At 45.4% G+C, this 15752-nt stretch overlaps 1 protein-coding gene across 1 annotated transcript; it reads right to left on the bottom strand.

Moving 5' to 3' along the window:
- Window positions 1-1004: 1004 nt before the first annotated feature.
- LOC119955679 (tubulin alpha chain-like) lies at window positions 1005-5261 on the bottom strand. The gene is made up of 5 exons (XM_038782119.1): window positions 5188-5261; window positions 4054-4276; window positions 3793-3941; window positions 1925-2605; window positions 1005-1391 (listed from the first exon to the last, which is right to left on the bottom strand). Exons 1-5 carry the CDS (start codon window positions 5188-5190, stop codon window positions 1095-1097), a joined length of 1353 nt encoding a protein of 450 aa, XP_038638047.1. The 5' UTR covers window positions 5191-5261; the 3' UTR covers window positions 1005-1094.
- Between the last annotated feature and the right edge of the window lie 10491 nt (window positions 5262-15752).

Below are 15752 nucleotides of genomic sequence, written 5' to 3'. Positions count from 1 at the left end.
ATTAAAGTTGACATTATGCAACGTGGGTTGGTACCTTAACCAGCTCCTGACTGAATGAAGAAGTCACTCATACTAACTGTAAAGTTATCCCTCCTGACTGCGTCGGCGACCATGGGCTGGCGAGAATGAACAATGCTCCTTGTATTTCTCTGTGCATGCCTCCCTTGCCTCCCTAGAATCTCCCATGTCTGTTTCCCATTCAATGGTTTAATATCAATCTTCTTTTTCTCACTGGCTATCTCTGCTGTCTGTAATTAAATGCTGTCATTTATACCAGTTTACTTGACCCGGCTAATAGTTGCTCAGGAATGTGGCTAATTCAGCTAAAGGCCATTTTGTGTCTTTAGAATTGTTAACTCAGCTGACAGTCATTTTGTGCAACTTACTTTAATTGTGTATCTGCCCTTTCTAATATTAGTAATTCTTAGGTTGTAAAATCACATGCATTGTTTATACACTATCTATTCATACAAGATGCCTCTTATACAGGCATCGAAGTCAGGGTACCTTTATCCAAAATCTTCTTCCTAAATCTGACTTCAACACCAGCCTCCCAGGATTCAGTATCATATTTGGTCGACATATGCGAACATTTGACTAGTGCGATAGCGCAACTACAAAGTAATTGCAAACGATTGTAAACGTTAAACTTTCCAGCAAGTTCCAAATGCGAATACAATCTCACCGGCCAAAAAAATACAAATCACGAATAACCAGCTTGTTCAGAACTCAGTCGCATTCCTGCTCGTAACCCGAAACCAACAGAGGCCACTAACTCAGGCACAAATCAATGAAACCCCTTATACTTTCGATCCACCTATTCCAGAGGACAGTGTTTCGATAATTGAATTGCTCTGTGACTCTCGGCCTGCGCCCTGTGGAGCTTGTTGCATTTGACCTACTTTCTGTGTCCATTGAAACTGTTGTACCTTCAAATATTTCTCTTCAGATCCCGATTTGCAAGCCCGGCCGGTTACGGAGACAAATAATGAGAGTATTCCAAAGAAAATTTAAATACTTTATTGTCTTAAATAAACTTTATAATACCAATGTGAATTTAAGTTAAACCATTACGATTTCTAAATGAATGGATCTTATTCTTCCTCTTCGCCCTTTCTGTCCAGTGAGGAAGAATCAACTCCCACTTCTTCATAATCCTTCTCGAGTGAAGCCATGTCCTCTCGTGCATCCTGGAACTCCCCTTCCTCCAGCCCCTCCCCCACATACCAATGGACAAAGGCCCGCTTGGCGTACATCTTATCGAATTTGAGATTCAGTCGGGTCCAAGCCAAGGAAATTGCGGTGGTGTTGCTCAGCATACAGAGGGCCCGTTGTACCTTTGCCAGATCACCCCCTGGCACCACCGTCGGGGGCTGGTAGTTGATGCCAACCTATTGGAGAGAAGAAAATAGGTTCGATTTTAATTGCTTACCATGCGGTTCAACACCAGATTGCACAACCTCCCATCACTTTTCAGAAAGTTGCATTGAGTATTAATGCTTTTTTCCGTATTTAAACATTGAGGTCTGGCCATTCCCTGGGTTATTCCCGTAGATCAAGGCTCCAGTGTAAATGGAGAATCGATGCGCAAATTAGATTACATTCAAAAGCAAATTAACTCCTTAAAAGTCTAATTGCCGAACGGTCTTGAATGTCAGCAAAATTTTTCCCTCCTCAAGGAAGGACTCCTGCTGGAGCATTCCGGTTTGAATTCAAGGATTAAACTCCGGACAATTGCAAATCCAGCTCCCCTTTGACAGTTTCCCATTGTTGCAGGAATGGGGACGGTCTGTTCGGGAGTTCTGCCTGGGTAGAAAGACACATTTGAACCGAAATGAAGTGAACAGTGTTGATATGTGTTATCGGAGTTTCACATTCTTAGCTTCAGTGTACCAAGTGGACAAGACGCAAACGCCACACTTACCTTGAAGCCAGTGGGACACCAATCAACAAAGGCGATCGAGCGCTTGGTCTTGATGGTGGCGATGGCGGCGTTGACATCCTTCGGCACAACGTCTCCTCGGTACAGCATGCAGCAGGCCATGTACTTGCCTTGGCGGGGGTCACACTTCACCATCTGGTTGGCTGGTTCAAAACATGAATTGGTGAGCTCCGACACCGAGAGTTGCTCGTGGTAAGCTTTCTCAGCCGATATAAGAGGGGCAAAGGTCGCCAGAGGGAAGTGAATGCGGGGATAGGGGACCAGGTTGGTTTGAAACTCAGTCAGGTCCACGTTGAGGGCACCATCGAACCGGAGTGAGGCCGTGATGGACGACACTACCTGTCCAATGAGACGGTTGAGGTTTGTGTAAGTCGGTCTCTCAATGTCAAGGTTCCGCCGACAGACATCGTAAATGGCCTCATTGTCCACCATGAAGGCACAGTCAGAGTGCTCGAGGGTGCAGTGGGTGACCAGCACAGAGTTATACGGCTCAACCACCGCGGTGGAAATCTGGGGAGCGGGGTAAACGGAAAATTCCAGCTTGGCTTTCTTGCCGTAGTCGACGGAGAGTCTCTCCATCAGGAGGGAAGTAAAACCTGAGCCAGTGCCACCCCCAAAACTGTGGAAGATGAGGAAACCCTGTAACCCTGTGCAGAGATCAGCCTGTGGGTAAAAACAGAGAAAACATATTAAAGATGAAACAGAGAATGGAATATCTCCTGAAAAGGACAGAGGAACCTAACATTAGGAAATGTCCTCAGAGTCCCTCCCGTGATGGCGCCCTGGGAGCTGCTCAGATTGAGCTGTAGGATAAATGCAAATTACTGCGGATGCTGGAATCTGAAACGAAAGGGAAAATGCTGGAAATTTTCCTTTCAGATGTATTGGGGCAGCACGGTAGCATTGTGGATAGCACAATTGCTTCACAGCTCCAGGGTCCAGGTTCGATTCCGGCTTGGTCTGTGCGGAGTTTGCACATCCTCCCAGTGTCTGCGTGGGTTACCTCCGGGTGCTCCAGTTTCCTTCCGCAGTCCAGAGATGTGCGGGTTAGGTGGATTGGCCATGATAAATTGCCCTTTGTGTCCAAAATTGCCCTTAGTGTCCAAAATTGCCCTTAGTGTTGGGTGGGGTTACTAGGTTATGGGGATAGGTGTTGACCTTGGGTAGGGTGCTCTTTCCAAGAGCCGGTGCAGACTCGATGGGCCGAATGGCCTCCTTCTGCATTGTAAATTCTATGATCAATTCTAATTCTATGGTATTACCTTTACAATGGTAGATACACTTTCTCCGTTCATTATTTAAACTGCTTTCCGTCATTTCGTTTATTTAGTATAATCTGATGGTAGTTACGATTGGTGCTATTGCAAACAAGTGAACTTTATCAATATTCATTCAAATTTGCCAATGTTGGCACAGTGGGATGAGGGGGAGGGACATCCTAGGCCGCAAATTCAGATTTCAAAGCAGTTTGATCCTTAACATAATTTCAAAATAGGATGGATACATACTCTGTTTTTCCACAAATTGCATTCGTAGGTTTGAATGAATATGGACTCGAGGTTGATTCGTGGTTCCGACAGATATATTGACGGTTGGAAATTAACTCACCATCAGGAGGGTTCTAGAAAGAACAGGAATCACAGCATCGACAATTCAATGATCCGTTGCCCCCATGGCTTTGCCGCCTTTATGGGACCGTGGTTGGCAGGAACCAATCCTAAATGTTTTGCTGGGGAATCCGAGGAGGCTACGCGCTCTAAACTAATGAAGTTCATGGTGATGGAGTCACTGACATCTCCTTTCTCAGCGAATGTGAGACAGGAATACAGAACGCCAAAGTGAGAACTTACCACCTTCCGGACACGATCCAGGACCAGGTCCACAATCTCCTTGCCCACCGAGCAATGGCCCCGGGCGTAGTTATTCGCCGCATCCTCCTTACCGGTGATGAGCTGCTCCGGGTGAAAGAGCTGTCGGTAGGTGCCGGTCCGGACCTCATCTGGGGACAGGGAACAGAGACTTGAGACCAGGAACACAGAGGCTGAAGGAAATATTGCAATGAGTTTACTGAAGCACTGACTGACCAACCCAGCAACAATCTCCCCTCTTACCAATCACGGTGGGCTCCAGATCGACGAACACGGCCCGGGGAATGTGTTTCCCCGCCCCTGTCTCACTGAAGAAGGTGTTGAATGAATCGTCACCTCCTCCGATGGTCTTGTCACTGGGCATCTGCCCATCCGGCTGGATGCCATGCTCCAGACAATACAGCTCCCAGCAAGCATTCCCGATCTGTACACCAGCCTGGCCAATGTGGAGTGAAAGGCACTCACGCTGAAGAGAGAAGAGGTGATTAGTTAAGAATAATATTTTACCGTTTCAATATGATGATGGATAGAGAACTGGCTGAGGGACAGCAAACATTCCGTCCCTGTCCATCTCCGATTCCGCCAAAACCTAGTGGATCCTCCATTCTATCCCTGTCCTCTAACGAGGAGATTCCACCAGATCCTGGGCAGCACGGTAGCATGGTGGTTAGCATAAATGCTTCACAGCTCCAGGGTCCCAGTTTCGGTTCCCGGCTGGGTCACTGTCTGTGCGGAGTCTGCACGTCCTCCCCGTGTGTGCGTGGGTTTCCTCCGGGTACTCGGGTTTCCTCCCACAGTCCAAAGATGTGCGGGTTAGGTGGATTGGCCATGCTAAATTGCCCGTAGTGTCCTAAAAAGTAAGGTTGGGGGGGGGGGGGTTGTTGGGTTGCGGGTATAGGGTGGATGCGTGGGTTTGAGTGGGGTGATCGTTGCTCGGCACAACATCGAGGGCCGAAGGGCCTGTTCTGTGCTGTACTGTTCTATGTCTATCCTGGATCACTGTGAGCCCACTCTGCGACTTCCTCTTACAATGACCGCCACTCATGTACACCATGAGCAGCTGTCGTTTCCCTGTGGACCTCAGTCCCTGACGGATTCCCGCTCCGTGTGAACCTTCTGTTCCCTGTAAATTCATGTTCTCCCTGATGTCTTCTTGTTCCCTTTGCATGCCGCCTATCCATATGGATTTTGTGGATCTCTCTCTTTCCTTGGAGATTTGCGGCTATCCCTGTGCATGCCTTTCTAGATCATTCTGGCTCCCAATTGGATTCTACAATGTGTCACAGATCCTCTACTCTCCCTATGGATCCTCTTCCCGAGTGAACATGTGATACAGCGGTACACATCCCATTCGCTCTTGATTTAACGCTAACCTACCATGATTTCCTGTTATGTTCACAGCTCCTCTCAATGTGTTACGTGTCTTCCCGCTCGCGCTATTTATACCGAATTCTGTGAAGCAAACACGAGTTCCGATTGGACAGCGAGAACAATGCGACGCGGTTGCTCCGGGAAACGGTAACATAAAATGGAACGCCGGTTCGCTCCGCTGATTGGTTGGACCATGGCGATCATGGGAGGTGCGTTGGACAACACTTGGGACTCGTCTATTCTATCAGTCTCTACGACATCTCATTGAGTCCTGATACTAATATCCCATCGATAAGAGCCTCAACAATTAGTCCGATTGAATCAAAGCCAGTTCAAATGTCCTGCTGAACAGATGTCGCCTGTAAGTCTCCGATATATTCGAACAGACTCAATCAGACCATTACCTATTTGCCTCGCTGACATCTGAGTTCCATTTTAAAAATTAATATATCAATATTTATCGGAGGGCATTCAGTGGACACCATCCGGTACATCAATAAATATCAGAGCCCACCCAACAGACACAATCCATTAAGCCAGAACCTATCAGATTCCATCAATCAGGCACCATCCATTATATCAGAATCTATCAGAGCTGTATGTCAGGCACCATCAAATGAATCACAATCTGTCAGACCCATCCAAAAGGCAACACACATTAAATCAGGATCTATCACGGCCCATTCAGCAAGCCCAATCCTTTGAATCAGAGCTACCCTTCAGACACAATCTTTTGCATCAGAATCAATCATAGAATCATAGAGGGCTGTAGCTCAGAAAGAACCTTTCAGTCGACCTAACTATTCTGGTCCCATGTTCCAGCACTTGATCCATAGTTACATGAGTCATAGAGGCATATTTAGCATGAAAAAAGACCTGTCGGTCCAACTTCCCCAGGCCGCCCAGTTTTTAACCACTAAGCTAGTCCCCATTGCCCACCTTTGACCCATATTCTTCTTCTTTCTCTGTGTGAAAGAATTCCCTCTCTGGACCCTTTTGTATCTGCCCCTCTCGCCTTAAACATATGTGTCCTGTTTTAGACTCCTCTACCTTTGAGAAAATATATTGACTATGTACCTTATTTATGATAGTCATTATTTAATAGACGTCTCTAAGATGACCCCAAGCCTCCTACACTCAGCAAAGAAATCACAATCTAGCCAGCCTCTCCTTATAACTCAAACCAGCGAGTCCTGGTAGCATCCTAGTCAATCTTTTCTGCACTCTTCAGTTAAATAATGTCCTTTCTATAAAAGAGTGACCAGAACTGTACATCGTATTCCAAGTGTGACGTTATTCATGTCTTGTGCGAGTTCAGCAAGACGTCCCGACTCCTAAATTCAGTGTTCTGACCAATGAATCCGAACATGACGAATGCCTTCTTCACCACCCTGTCCACCTGTGACTCCACCCTCAAGGAACTCTGAAACCGTACTCCTCGAGCTCTTTGCTCTATAACTTTCCCCAGCACCCTACCATTAACTGAGTAGGGCCTGCCCCAATTCGATCTATCAAAATGCATTACCTCACAAAATCGATCTGCCATTCATGGGCCCACTGGGCCAATTGCTCAAAATCCAGTTGCAATCCCAGATGACCTGCTTCACTTTCCACTATGCCACCAATCTTAGCGTCAAGTGCATCCGTACTAATCATGCCTCCTAAATTCTCATTCAAATCAGTAATCCAAATAACAAATAGCAGTGTGGAATGCAGTGCCTGTGCTGGTGGTAGAGAGGGGTTGTCTCGCCTCCTTTACAAAGTCTCTGGGTGAGCAGTTGGCACACCATTACATTGAAGGGCATGGGCCAATACTAGTAAATGGGATTAGTTAGGTAGGTCAGGTGTTTTTCCCGTGTCGATGCAGACTCGATGGGTGAGGCGCCGATTTTGCTGCATGATTGGACTATCCCTAAATGTTGCACTGTAGCACAGTGGTTAGCACTGTTACTTCACAGCTCCAGGGGTTGGAGGAAGGGGAGTTCCAGGATGCACGAGAGGACATTGCCTCACTCGAAAAGGATTATGAAGAAGTGGGCGTCGATTCTTCCTCACTGGACTGAAAGAGTGAAGAGGAAGAATAAGATTCATTAATTTACAAATTCCAATGGTTTAACTTTAATTAATATTGGTATTATCAAGTTTATTTAAGACAATAAAGTATTTAAAATTATTTTGGAATACTTTCATTTGTTGTCTCCGCAAGTGACAAGGGTTGAAAGTCGGGATCGAAAGGGAAATATTTGAAGGTACTTGAGTGTCAATGGACACAGAAAATAGGTCAAGTCCAACAAGCTCCACAGGGCGCAGGCTGGGAGTCACAGAGAAATTCAATTATCAAAACAGTGTCCTCTGAAATAGGTGCAACGAAGGTATAATGGGTTTAATTGATGTGTCCCTGATTTAGTGACATCTGATTGGTTGGGGTTACGAAATGAAATGAAATGAAAATCTCTTATTGTCACAAGTAGGCTTCAAATGAAGTTACTAGGAAAAGCCCCTCGTCACCACATTCCGGCGCCTGTTCGGGGAGGCTGGTACAGGAATTGAACCGTGCTGTTGGCCTGCACTGGTCTGCTTTCAAAGCCAGCGATTTAGTACTGTGCTAACCCAGCCCGAGGAGGAATAAGATTGGGGTTTGAAAAACCTGGTTATTATTGATTTGTTAATTATTGGTTAGTGAGATTGTATTCACGTTTGGAACTTGTAGGAAAGTTTAGTGTTTACAATTTTTTGCAATTACTTTGTAGTTTTGTTATCACACGAGTCAAATGATTGCAATATGTCGACCAATATGATACTGAATCCTGGGAGCAAGAGCATGACACTCAATATAATAATAATAATCTTAATTGTCACAAGTCGGCTTACACTGCAATGAAGTTACTGTGAAAAGCCCCTGGTCACCATATTCCGGCGCCTTCTCGGGTACACAGAGGGAGAATTCAGAATGTCCCAATTCAACTGACAAGCACATCTTTCGGGACGTGGGGGAGGTAACCAGAGCACCCGCAGGAAACTCACGCAGACACAGGCAGTACGTGCAGATTCCACGCAGACAGTGAACCAAGTGGTGAATCATAAGAACATAAGAACATAAGAACTAGGAGCAGGAGTAGGCCATCTGGCCCCTCGAGCCTGCTCCGCCATTCAATTAGATCATGGCTGATCTTTTGTGGACTCAGCTCCACTTTCCGGCCCGAACACCATAACCCTTAATCCCTTTATTCTTCAAAAAACTATCTATCTTTACCTTAAAAACATGTAATGAAGGAGCCTCAACTGCTTCACTGGGCAAGGAATTCCATAGATTCACAACCCTTTGGGTGAAGAAGTTCCTCCTAAACTCAGTCCTAAATCTACTTCCCCTTATTTTGAGGCTATGCCCCCTAGTTCTGCTGTCACCCGCCAGTGGAAACAACCTGCCCGCATCTATCCTATCTATTCCCTTCATAATTTTAAATGTTTCTATAAGATCCCCCCTCATCCTTCCATATTCCAACGAGTACAGTCCCAGTCTACTCAACATCTCCTCATAATCCAACCCCTTCAGCTCTGGGATTAACCTAGTGAATCTCCTCTGCACACCCTCCAGCGCCAGTACGTCCTTTCTCAAGTAAGGAGACCAAAACTGAACACAATACTCCAGGTGTGGCCGCACTAACACCTTATACAATTGCAACATAACCTCCCTAGTCTTAAACTCCATCCCTCTAGCAATGAAGGACAAAATTCCATTTGCCTTCTTAATCACCTGTTGCACTTGTAAACCAACCTTCTGTGACTCATGCACTAGCACACCCAAGTCTCTCTGAACAGCGGCATGCTTTAATATTTTATCGTTTAAATAATAATCCCGTTTGCTGTTATTCCTACCAAAATGGATAACCTCACATTTGTCAACATTGTATTCCATCTGCCAGACCCGAGCCCATTCACTTAACCTATCCAAATCCCTCTGCAGACTTCCAGTATCCTCTGCACTTTTCGCTTTACCACTCATATTAGTGTCATCTGCAAACTTGGACACATTGCCCTTGGTCCCCAACTCCAAATCATCAATGTAAATTGTGAACAATTGTGGGCCCAACACGGATCCCTGAGGGACACCACTAGCTACTGATTGCCAACCAGAGAAACACCCATTTATCCCAACTCTTTGCTTTCTATTAATTAACCAATCCTCTATCCATGCTACTACTTTACCCTTAATGCCATGCATCTTTATCTTATGCAGCAACCTTTTGTGTGGCACCTTGTCAAAGGCTTTCTGGAAATCCAGATATACCACATCCATCGGCTCCCCATTATCTACTGCACTGGTAATGTCCTCAAAAAATTCCACTAAATTAGTTAGGCATGACCTGCCTTTAACGAACCCATGCTGCGTCTGCCCAATGGGACAATTTCTATCCAGATGCCTCGCAATTTCTTCCTTGATGATAGATTCCAGCATCTTCCCTATTACCGAAGTTAAACTCACTGGCCTATAATTTCCTGCTTTCTGCTTACCTCCTTTTTTAAAATCGAACCTCGGATTCTGACGCTGTGATGCCACTGTGCTGCCGTGCTGCCTAAAATACATGAGGCTGAGCCTTGCACTGGAGGAGGTGGGGTTGGCCCCGCTCATTGCTTCACTCCAGTGTCCCCAACGCACTTCTGTCTCTTGTCCGCTTACCCATTTCCATCTGGTCTCATCCAATAGCGTTCGGGTCCTATCCAGTAGTTGTCCGCACATTGCCCCACAGTTTTCCCCTTCCTTACTGTCCGTATTCATCTGGGTTCTCTGGTAGTGCCTTCTCCGGAGCCCTGGGGTATCCCACTGTCTTTTTGCGGAGGAAGTGTTTTATTTGTAGGTTCCTCAGTTCTTGTCCTGTTGGCAGACCTAATTCCTCCGTCGGTGTCTAGCATGGCTGGTGGTTTCCGCTGATGACGAACATGGGGGACAATGCTGTCAGACCAAAATGTTGCCTGATGTACATAGAACATAGAACATAGAACATTACAGGCAGTACCGGCCCTTCGGCCCTCGATGTTGCGCCGACCAGTGAAACCATCTGAAGCCTATCTGACCTACACTGTTCCATTTTCATCCATTTGTCTATCCAGCGACCACTTAAATGCCCTTAAAGTTGGCGAGTCTACTACTGTTGCAGGCAGGGCGTTCCACACCCCTACTACTCTCTGAGTAAAGAAACTGCCTCTGACATCTGTCCTATATCTACTACCCCTCAATTTAAAGCTATGTCCCCTCGTGTTGGTCATCACCATCCGAGGAAAGAGACTCTCACTGTCCACCCTATCTAACCCTCTGACTATCTTATATGTCTCTATTAAGTCACCTCTCAGCCTTCTCCTCTCTAACGAAAACAACCTCAAGTACCTGAGCCTTTCCTCGTAAGACCTTCCCTCTATACCAGGCAACATCCTAGTAAATATCCTCTGAACCCTTTCCAAAGCTTCCACATCCTTCCTATAATGTGGTGACCAGAACTGTACGCAGTACTCCAGGAGGGGCCGCACCAGAGTTATGTACAGCTGCAGCATGAACTTGTGGCTCTGAAACTCAATCCCCCTACTGATAAAGGCTAGCACACCATATGCATTTTTAACAGCCCGATTAACCTGGGTGGCAACTTTCAGGGATTTATGTACCTGGGAAAGCCGAGATCTCTCTGTTCATCTACACTACCAAGAATCTTGCCATTAGCCCAGTACTCTGCATTCCTGTTACTCCTTCCAAAGTGAACCACCTCACACTTTTCCGCATTAAACTCCATCTGCCACCTCTCAGCCCAGCTCTGCAGCTTATCTACGTCCCTCTGTATCCTATAACATCCTTCAGCACTATCCACAACTCCACCGACATTCGTGTCATCTGCAAATTTACTAACCCATCCTTCTACACCCTCTTCCAGGTCATTTATAAAATGACAAACAGCAGTGGCCCCAAAATAGATCCTTGCGGTACACCACTAGTAACTGAACTCCAGGATGAATTGGGCTGGATGTTTATTTCGTTGGGAGGGGGAGGGGTGGCAGTGCTGGCATGGCAATGGTCTGGAGAGTCGTCCCCCTGCAGGAAACAAACTATGCCTATTTATGCCTCTCTCTTACCTTTTATATATTGGGGGAAAAAACCCTATCTTCTTTTATGTTACTTGCGAGCTTGCACGCATATTTCTCCTTCTCCCCCCGTAGAACTTTTTTCGTTGTTCTTTGCTCGCTTTGAAAGGCTTCCGAATCCTGTGGCTGCCCACTAATTCTAGCCACTATCTATGATTTTTCTTTTGCTTTTATGCTGTCCTTGACTTCCCTCGTTAGCCATGGATGCCTTGTCCTCGCCTTTTGCATGTTTCCCCCTCCTTGGGATGAATTTCTTTTGCGCCTCATGAATAACCCCCCAAAACATCTGCCATTGCTGTTCCACTGTCTTCTCAGTCCCCCTGCATATTGAAGTCCCAGTCCCCCTGCATATTGAAATATACAAGATTATTGTAATATTGCCTTTTCTACATTCATTTTCTATATCTGATTTATTTTCTGCCCCACATCCTGACTACTGCTCGGGGGCCTCGCATCAGGGTCTTTTTTCTTTGCGATTTCTCAATTCTACCCACGAGATTCTATGCCTTCTGATCCTACATCGCTCCTGGCTATCAATTTAAATTCATTCCTTATTAACAATGCAATGACGCTGCCTTTGCCCATCTGCCTGTCCTTTCGATCGGTCACATTTAGATCCCGACCCTGATCCCCTTGCAGCCTTGTCCATGTGATGCCCGCAACATCGTACCGGCCATTTACCTTGTTATGTTTACTGTGCGCATTTAGGTACAACACCCTCAGTCCTGCATTGACCACCTCCCTTCTCACACTTGTCACCTTTTTTCCTGTGCCTCAGTGTGATATTGTTATTTTTGTTTTGTTCTATTTCCCTATTTCCCCTTCAGAGCTAACGCTCTGGTTGTAAACCCCACCGCCCCCATCCCCCCCACAATACTAGAGACAATCCTCCGGAGTGACCCTAGCAAATATCCCAGCCACGATATTGGTGCCCCTCCAGTTTAAATGCAACCCGTCCTTTTTGTCCATGTCCCACCTGTCCCGGAATACCAATGGTCCAGAAATCTGAAAGACTAAAGGGGTGATGCTTTAAAACAGAGATGAGGAGGAATTTCTTCAGCCAGATTGTGGTGAATCTGTGGAACTCATTGCTGCAGAAGGCTGTGGAGGTCATATCACTGTTAGTCTTTAAGACAGAGATAGATAGGTTCTTGATTAATAAGGGGATCAGGGGTTATGGGGAGAAGGTGCCCCACAAAAGGTTGATGCATGAGATAAAGATGCATGGCATTAAGGGTAAAGTAGTAGCATGGATTGAGGATTGGTTAATTTATAGAAAGCAAAGAGTAGGGATTAATGGGTGTTTCTCTGTTTGGCAATCAGTAGCTAGTGGCGTTTCTCACGGATCAATGTTACGCCCACAATTGTTCACAATTTACGTAGATGATTTGGAGTTGGGGACCAAGTGCAATGTGTCCAAGTTTGCAGACGACACTAACGTGAGTGGTAAAGTGCAAAGGATACCGGAAGTAGAGGGATTTGGATAGGTGAAATGAATGGGCTAGGGTCTGGCAGATGAAATACAATGTTGACAATTGTAAGGTTATACATATTGGTAAGAATAATAGCAAAAGGGATTATTATTTCAATGATAAAATATTAAAACATGCTGCTGTGCAGAGAGGCCCGGGTGTGCTAGTGCATGAGTCGCAAAAAGTTGGTTTACAGATGCAACAGGTGATTAAGAAGGCAAATGGAGTTTTGTCCTTCATTGCTAGAGGGCTGGAGTTTAAGACTCGGGAGGTTATGCAGCTGAAGGGGTTGGATTACGAGGAGAGGTTGAGTAGACTGGGACTGTACTCATTGGAATTTTTAAGGATGAGGGGGATCTTATAGAAATATACAAAATTATGAAGGGAATAGATAGGATAGATGTGAGCAGGTTGTTTCCACTGGCGGGCAAAAGCAAAACTGGGGGGCATAGCCTCAAAATAAGGGGAAGGAGATTTAGGACTGACCTTAGGAGGAACTTCTTCACCCAAAGGGATGTGAATCTGTGGAATTCCTTGCCCAGTGAAGCAGTTGAGGCTCCTTCATTAAATGTTTGTAAGATAAAGATAGATCGTTTTTTGAAGAATAAAGGGATTAAGGATTATGGTGTTTGGACCGGAAATTGGAGCTGAGTCCACAAAAGATCAGCCATGGCAGAACAGGCTTGAGGGTCCAGTTGGCCTACTCCTGCTCCTAGTTATTATGTTCTTATGTTCTAAGGCAGGAGAATGGGGATGAGAACAATATCCGCCATGATTGAATGGTGGCGCAGACGATGGGCCAAGTGGCGTAATTCTGCTCCTATGTCCTTATGATCTTTCGGTTTTCTGTAATCCAAGTCATCCTTCCTCACTGTTTACATCCCCAGCAATTTTCATATCATCCGCAAAGTTACTGATCAACTTCCTTACATTCAATTTAATATCAGTTATATAACTATTGTGCCTTACCGGGCCCCATCGGACACAGGCGTCCAGTCAGAGAAACACCCCTCTACCATCACCTTATGCTCTCTGCCACTCAGCAAATTCTGGATGCAATTTGGTAAATTTCCTTCGAAGCCATGGGCTCTTAAATTCACTATCAGCCCCCTATGTGGGACTGTCTCAAAAGCTTTCATGAAGTCCAAGTAGGCTACGTCAAATGTAATTTCATCTACACAACTGGGCACTTCTTCAAAAAATTGAATCAAGTCGTTGTGGCATTCCCTCCGCCTAACAAAATCCTCGGAGTGTTCATGATTAATCCCTCCCTCTATAAATGTAGACTGATTCTGTCTCTCAGAATTGCTTCTAACAATTTCCCCACCAGTGTGGTCAGACAATGTCTGACAAACAGTTCTTAGTATATGCCGTCCTGACGTTTTGAATAATGGCTATCCTCGAGCCATCCGGCACCACTCCTGTGGCCAGAATGGAATTGAAAATTATTGTCAGTGCCCCGATTATTTGCTCCCTGCTTCACAAACAGCCCAAGATACATTTCACCTCCACTGGAAATTGAGTAACTTTTGAGGGTGTCAGACCAGCAAAAACCTCCTATTTCCTGTGTAATTATTTACTTTTGTCACAGTCCTTCTCTAAGAATTATATACCCACATTGTCCCTATCACTACTGAACACCGACACAAGGTATTCATTTCCCACTTCGGTCCTTAATGGGCCGCACGCTTTCTGTACTTAGCCTTTTTCCCTTAATACACCTGGAAATCAATTTAGGATTTTCCTGTATTTTAACGCTAGTATCTTTTCATATCCTCATTTTAAATCTAATTTTCTTTTTTTTTGTTCATACTTGCACATTATATACTCCTTTTAGGCTTCTGGTATTTTAAGCCCTCGCTAGTTGTCATAAACCCCTCCCTTTCCGCTTATCCAATGCTGGATATGTCTCTATAACTAGGTTCACTGGCTTTTTTGGTCCCATCATTTGTCTTTATCGAACATGTTTTCCCTCTACTCTCTATTACCATCTTGAATGCGTCCCACTGGTCTGTCAAATATTTAACTAGAAGTGTCTGCTCCCATTTCACTTTGGACGAGTCATATCAGATCGTGTTACATTCGTCCTTCCCCCAGTTTAGCACTTTGATTTCAGCCCCACCTTTGTCGTTTTCCATAATAATCTTGAATCTAACGGATTTTTGATCTGTGCCTGAAAGATGCTCCTACACTGGCAACTAAGCAGCTTGCCCGGCTTTGTAACCTAAAATTAAGTTCAAGACCCTCTCCTGCAGGAAAGAGGGAGAATAGACGCATGTGAATACTGACACTAGCGGGGTATCACTCGGGAGGAAGTGCAACACAGGTGCACAGACTTGCTCTCGGAACGATGGGGCTCCGCTATGAAGGAAGATTGGGAAACGTGGGGCTGTATTCCCTAGATATTCGAATAACCTAATCTTAGTCCCACGGCACCTTCCCAGGCAATCAGAGAAAGTGTTATATCTGCCCCTTTACCTCCTCTCTGCTCATCATCCAATTCCCTAACACTCTTCGTGTGAGTTAGGGACGAAGTGAGTTTTTTTCGTTGCTCGTGGTTGCTAACATTTAGTAATTTCTAACCCATAGGACCGTGGAAGCACAGCCATTGAGTCTGCTCAAAGCAGAGATTGACATATTTCCAAATCCCAATAAAGTAAAGCAATGGGGAAAAGTTATTGAAGTTTATCGTGAGCCACGATCATATTGAATAACGGACCAGGCTCCCTCAGTTGAATGGACTTCTTTTAGTGTCCCAATAGTGTATTGCTATTGATCAAGTTGTCTGATCTCATACTGGGTGGATTCAATTACGTTCCTCAATCTGGTGGTATTTGAGTGCAGAATAACTTGATCAGATAGCATTAATTATCCCACTATTGTGCACTCATTCGGATGGGTAGGGCCTGCTGAAGGACTGTTTGGGAGGGACATGGTTGGGATTTATTGCCCAGGCCCATGTGTTCAAAGTCT

Source organism: Scyliorhinus canicula, chromosome 21 (assembly GCF_902713615.1).
Source record: "Scyliorhinus canicula chromosome 21, sScyCan1.1, whole genome shotgun sequence".
NCBI lineage: Eukaryota > Metazoa > Chordata > Chondrichthyes > Carcharhiniformes > Scyliorhinidae > Scyliorhinus > Scyliorhinus canicula.
The sequence above is the reverse complement of the archived record's forward strand: the minus strand, read 5'-3'. Positions and strand labels throughout refer to the sequence as shown.

Coding starts and splice junctions, on each gene's coding strand:
- LOC119955679 (XM_038782119.1), bottom strand. Junction 3,942..4,053: donor TCTGGAGCCCACCGTGATTG/GTAAGAGGGGAG, acceptor CCCTGTCCCCAG/ATGAGGTCCGGACCGGCACC. Junction 2,606..3,792: donor TGGATCGTGTCCGGAAGGTG/GTAAGTTCTCAC, acceptor TTTTACCCACAG/GCTGATCTCTGCACAGGGTT.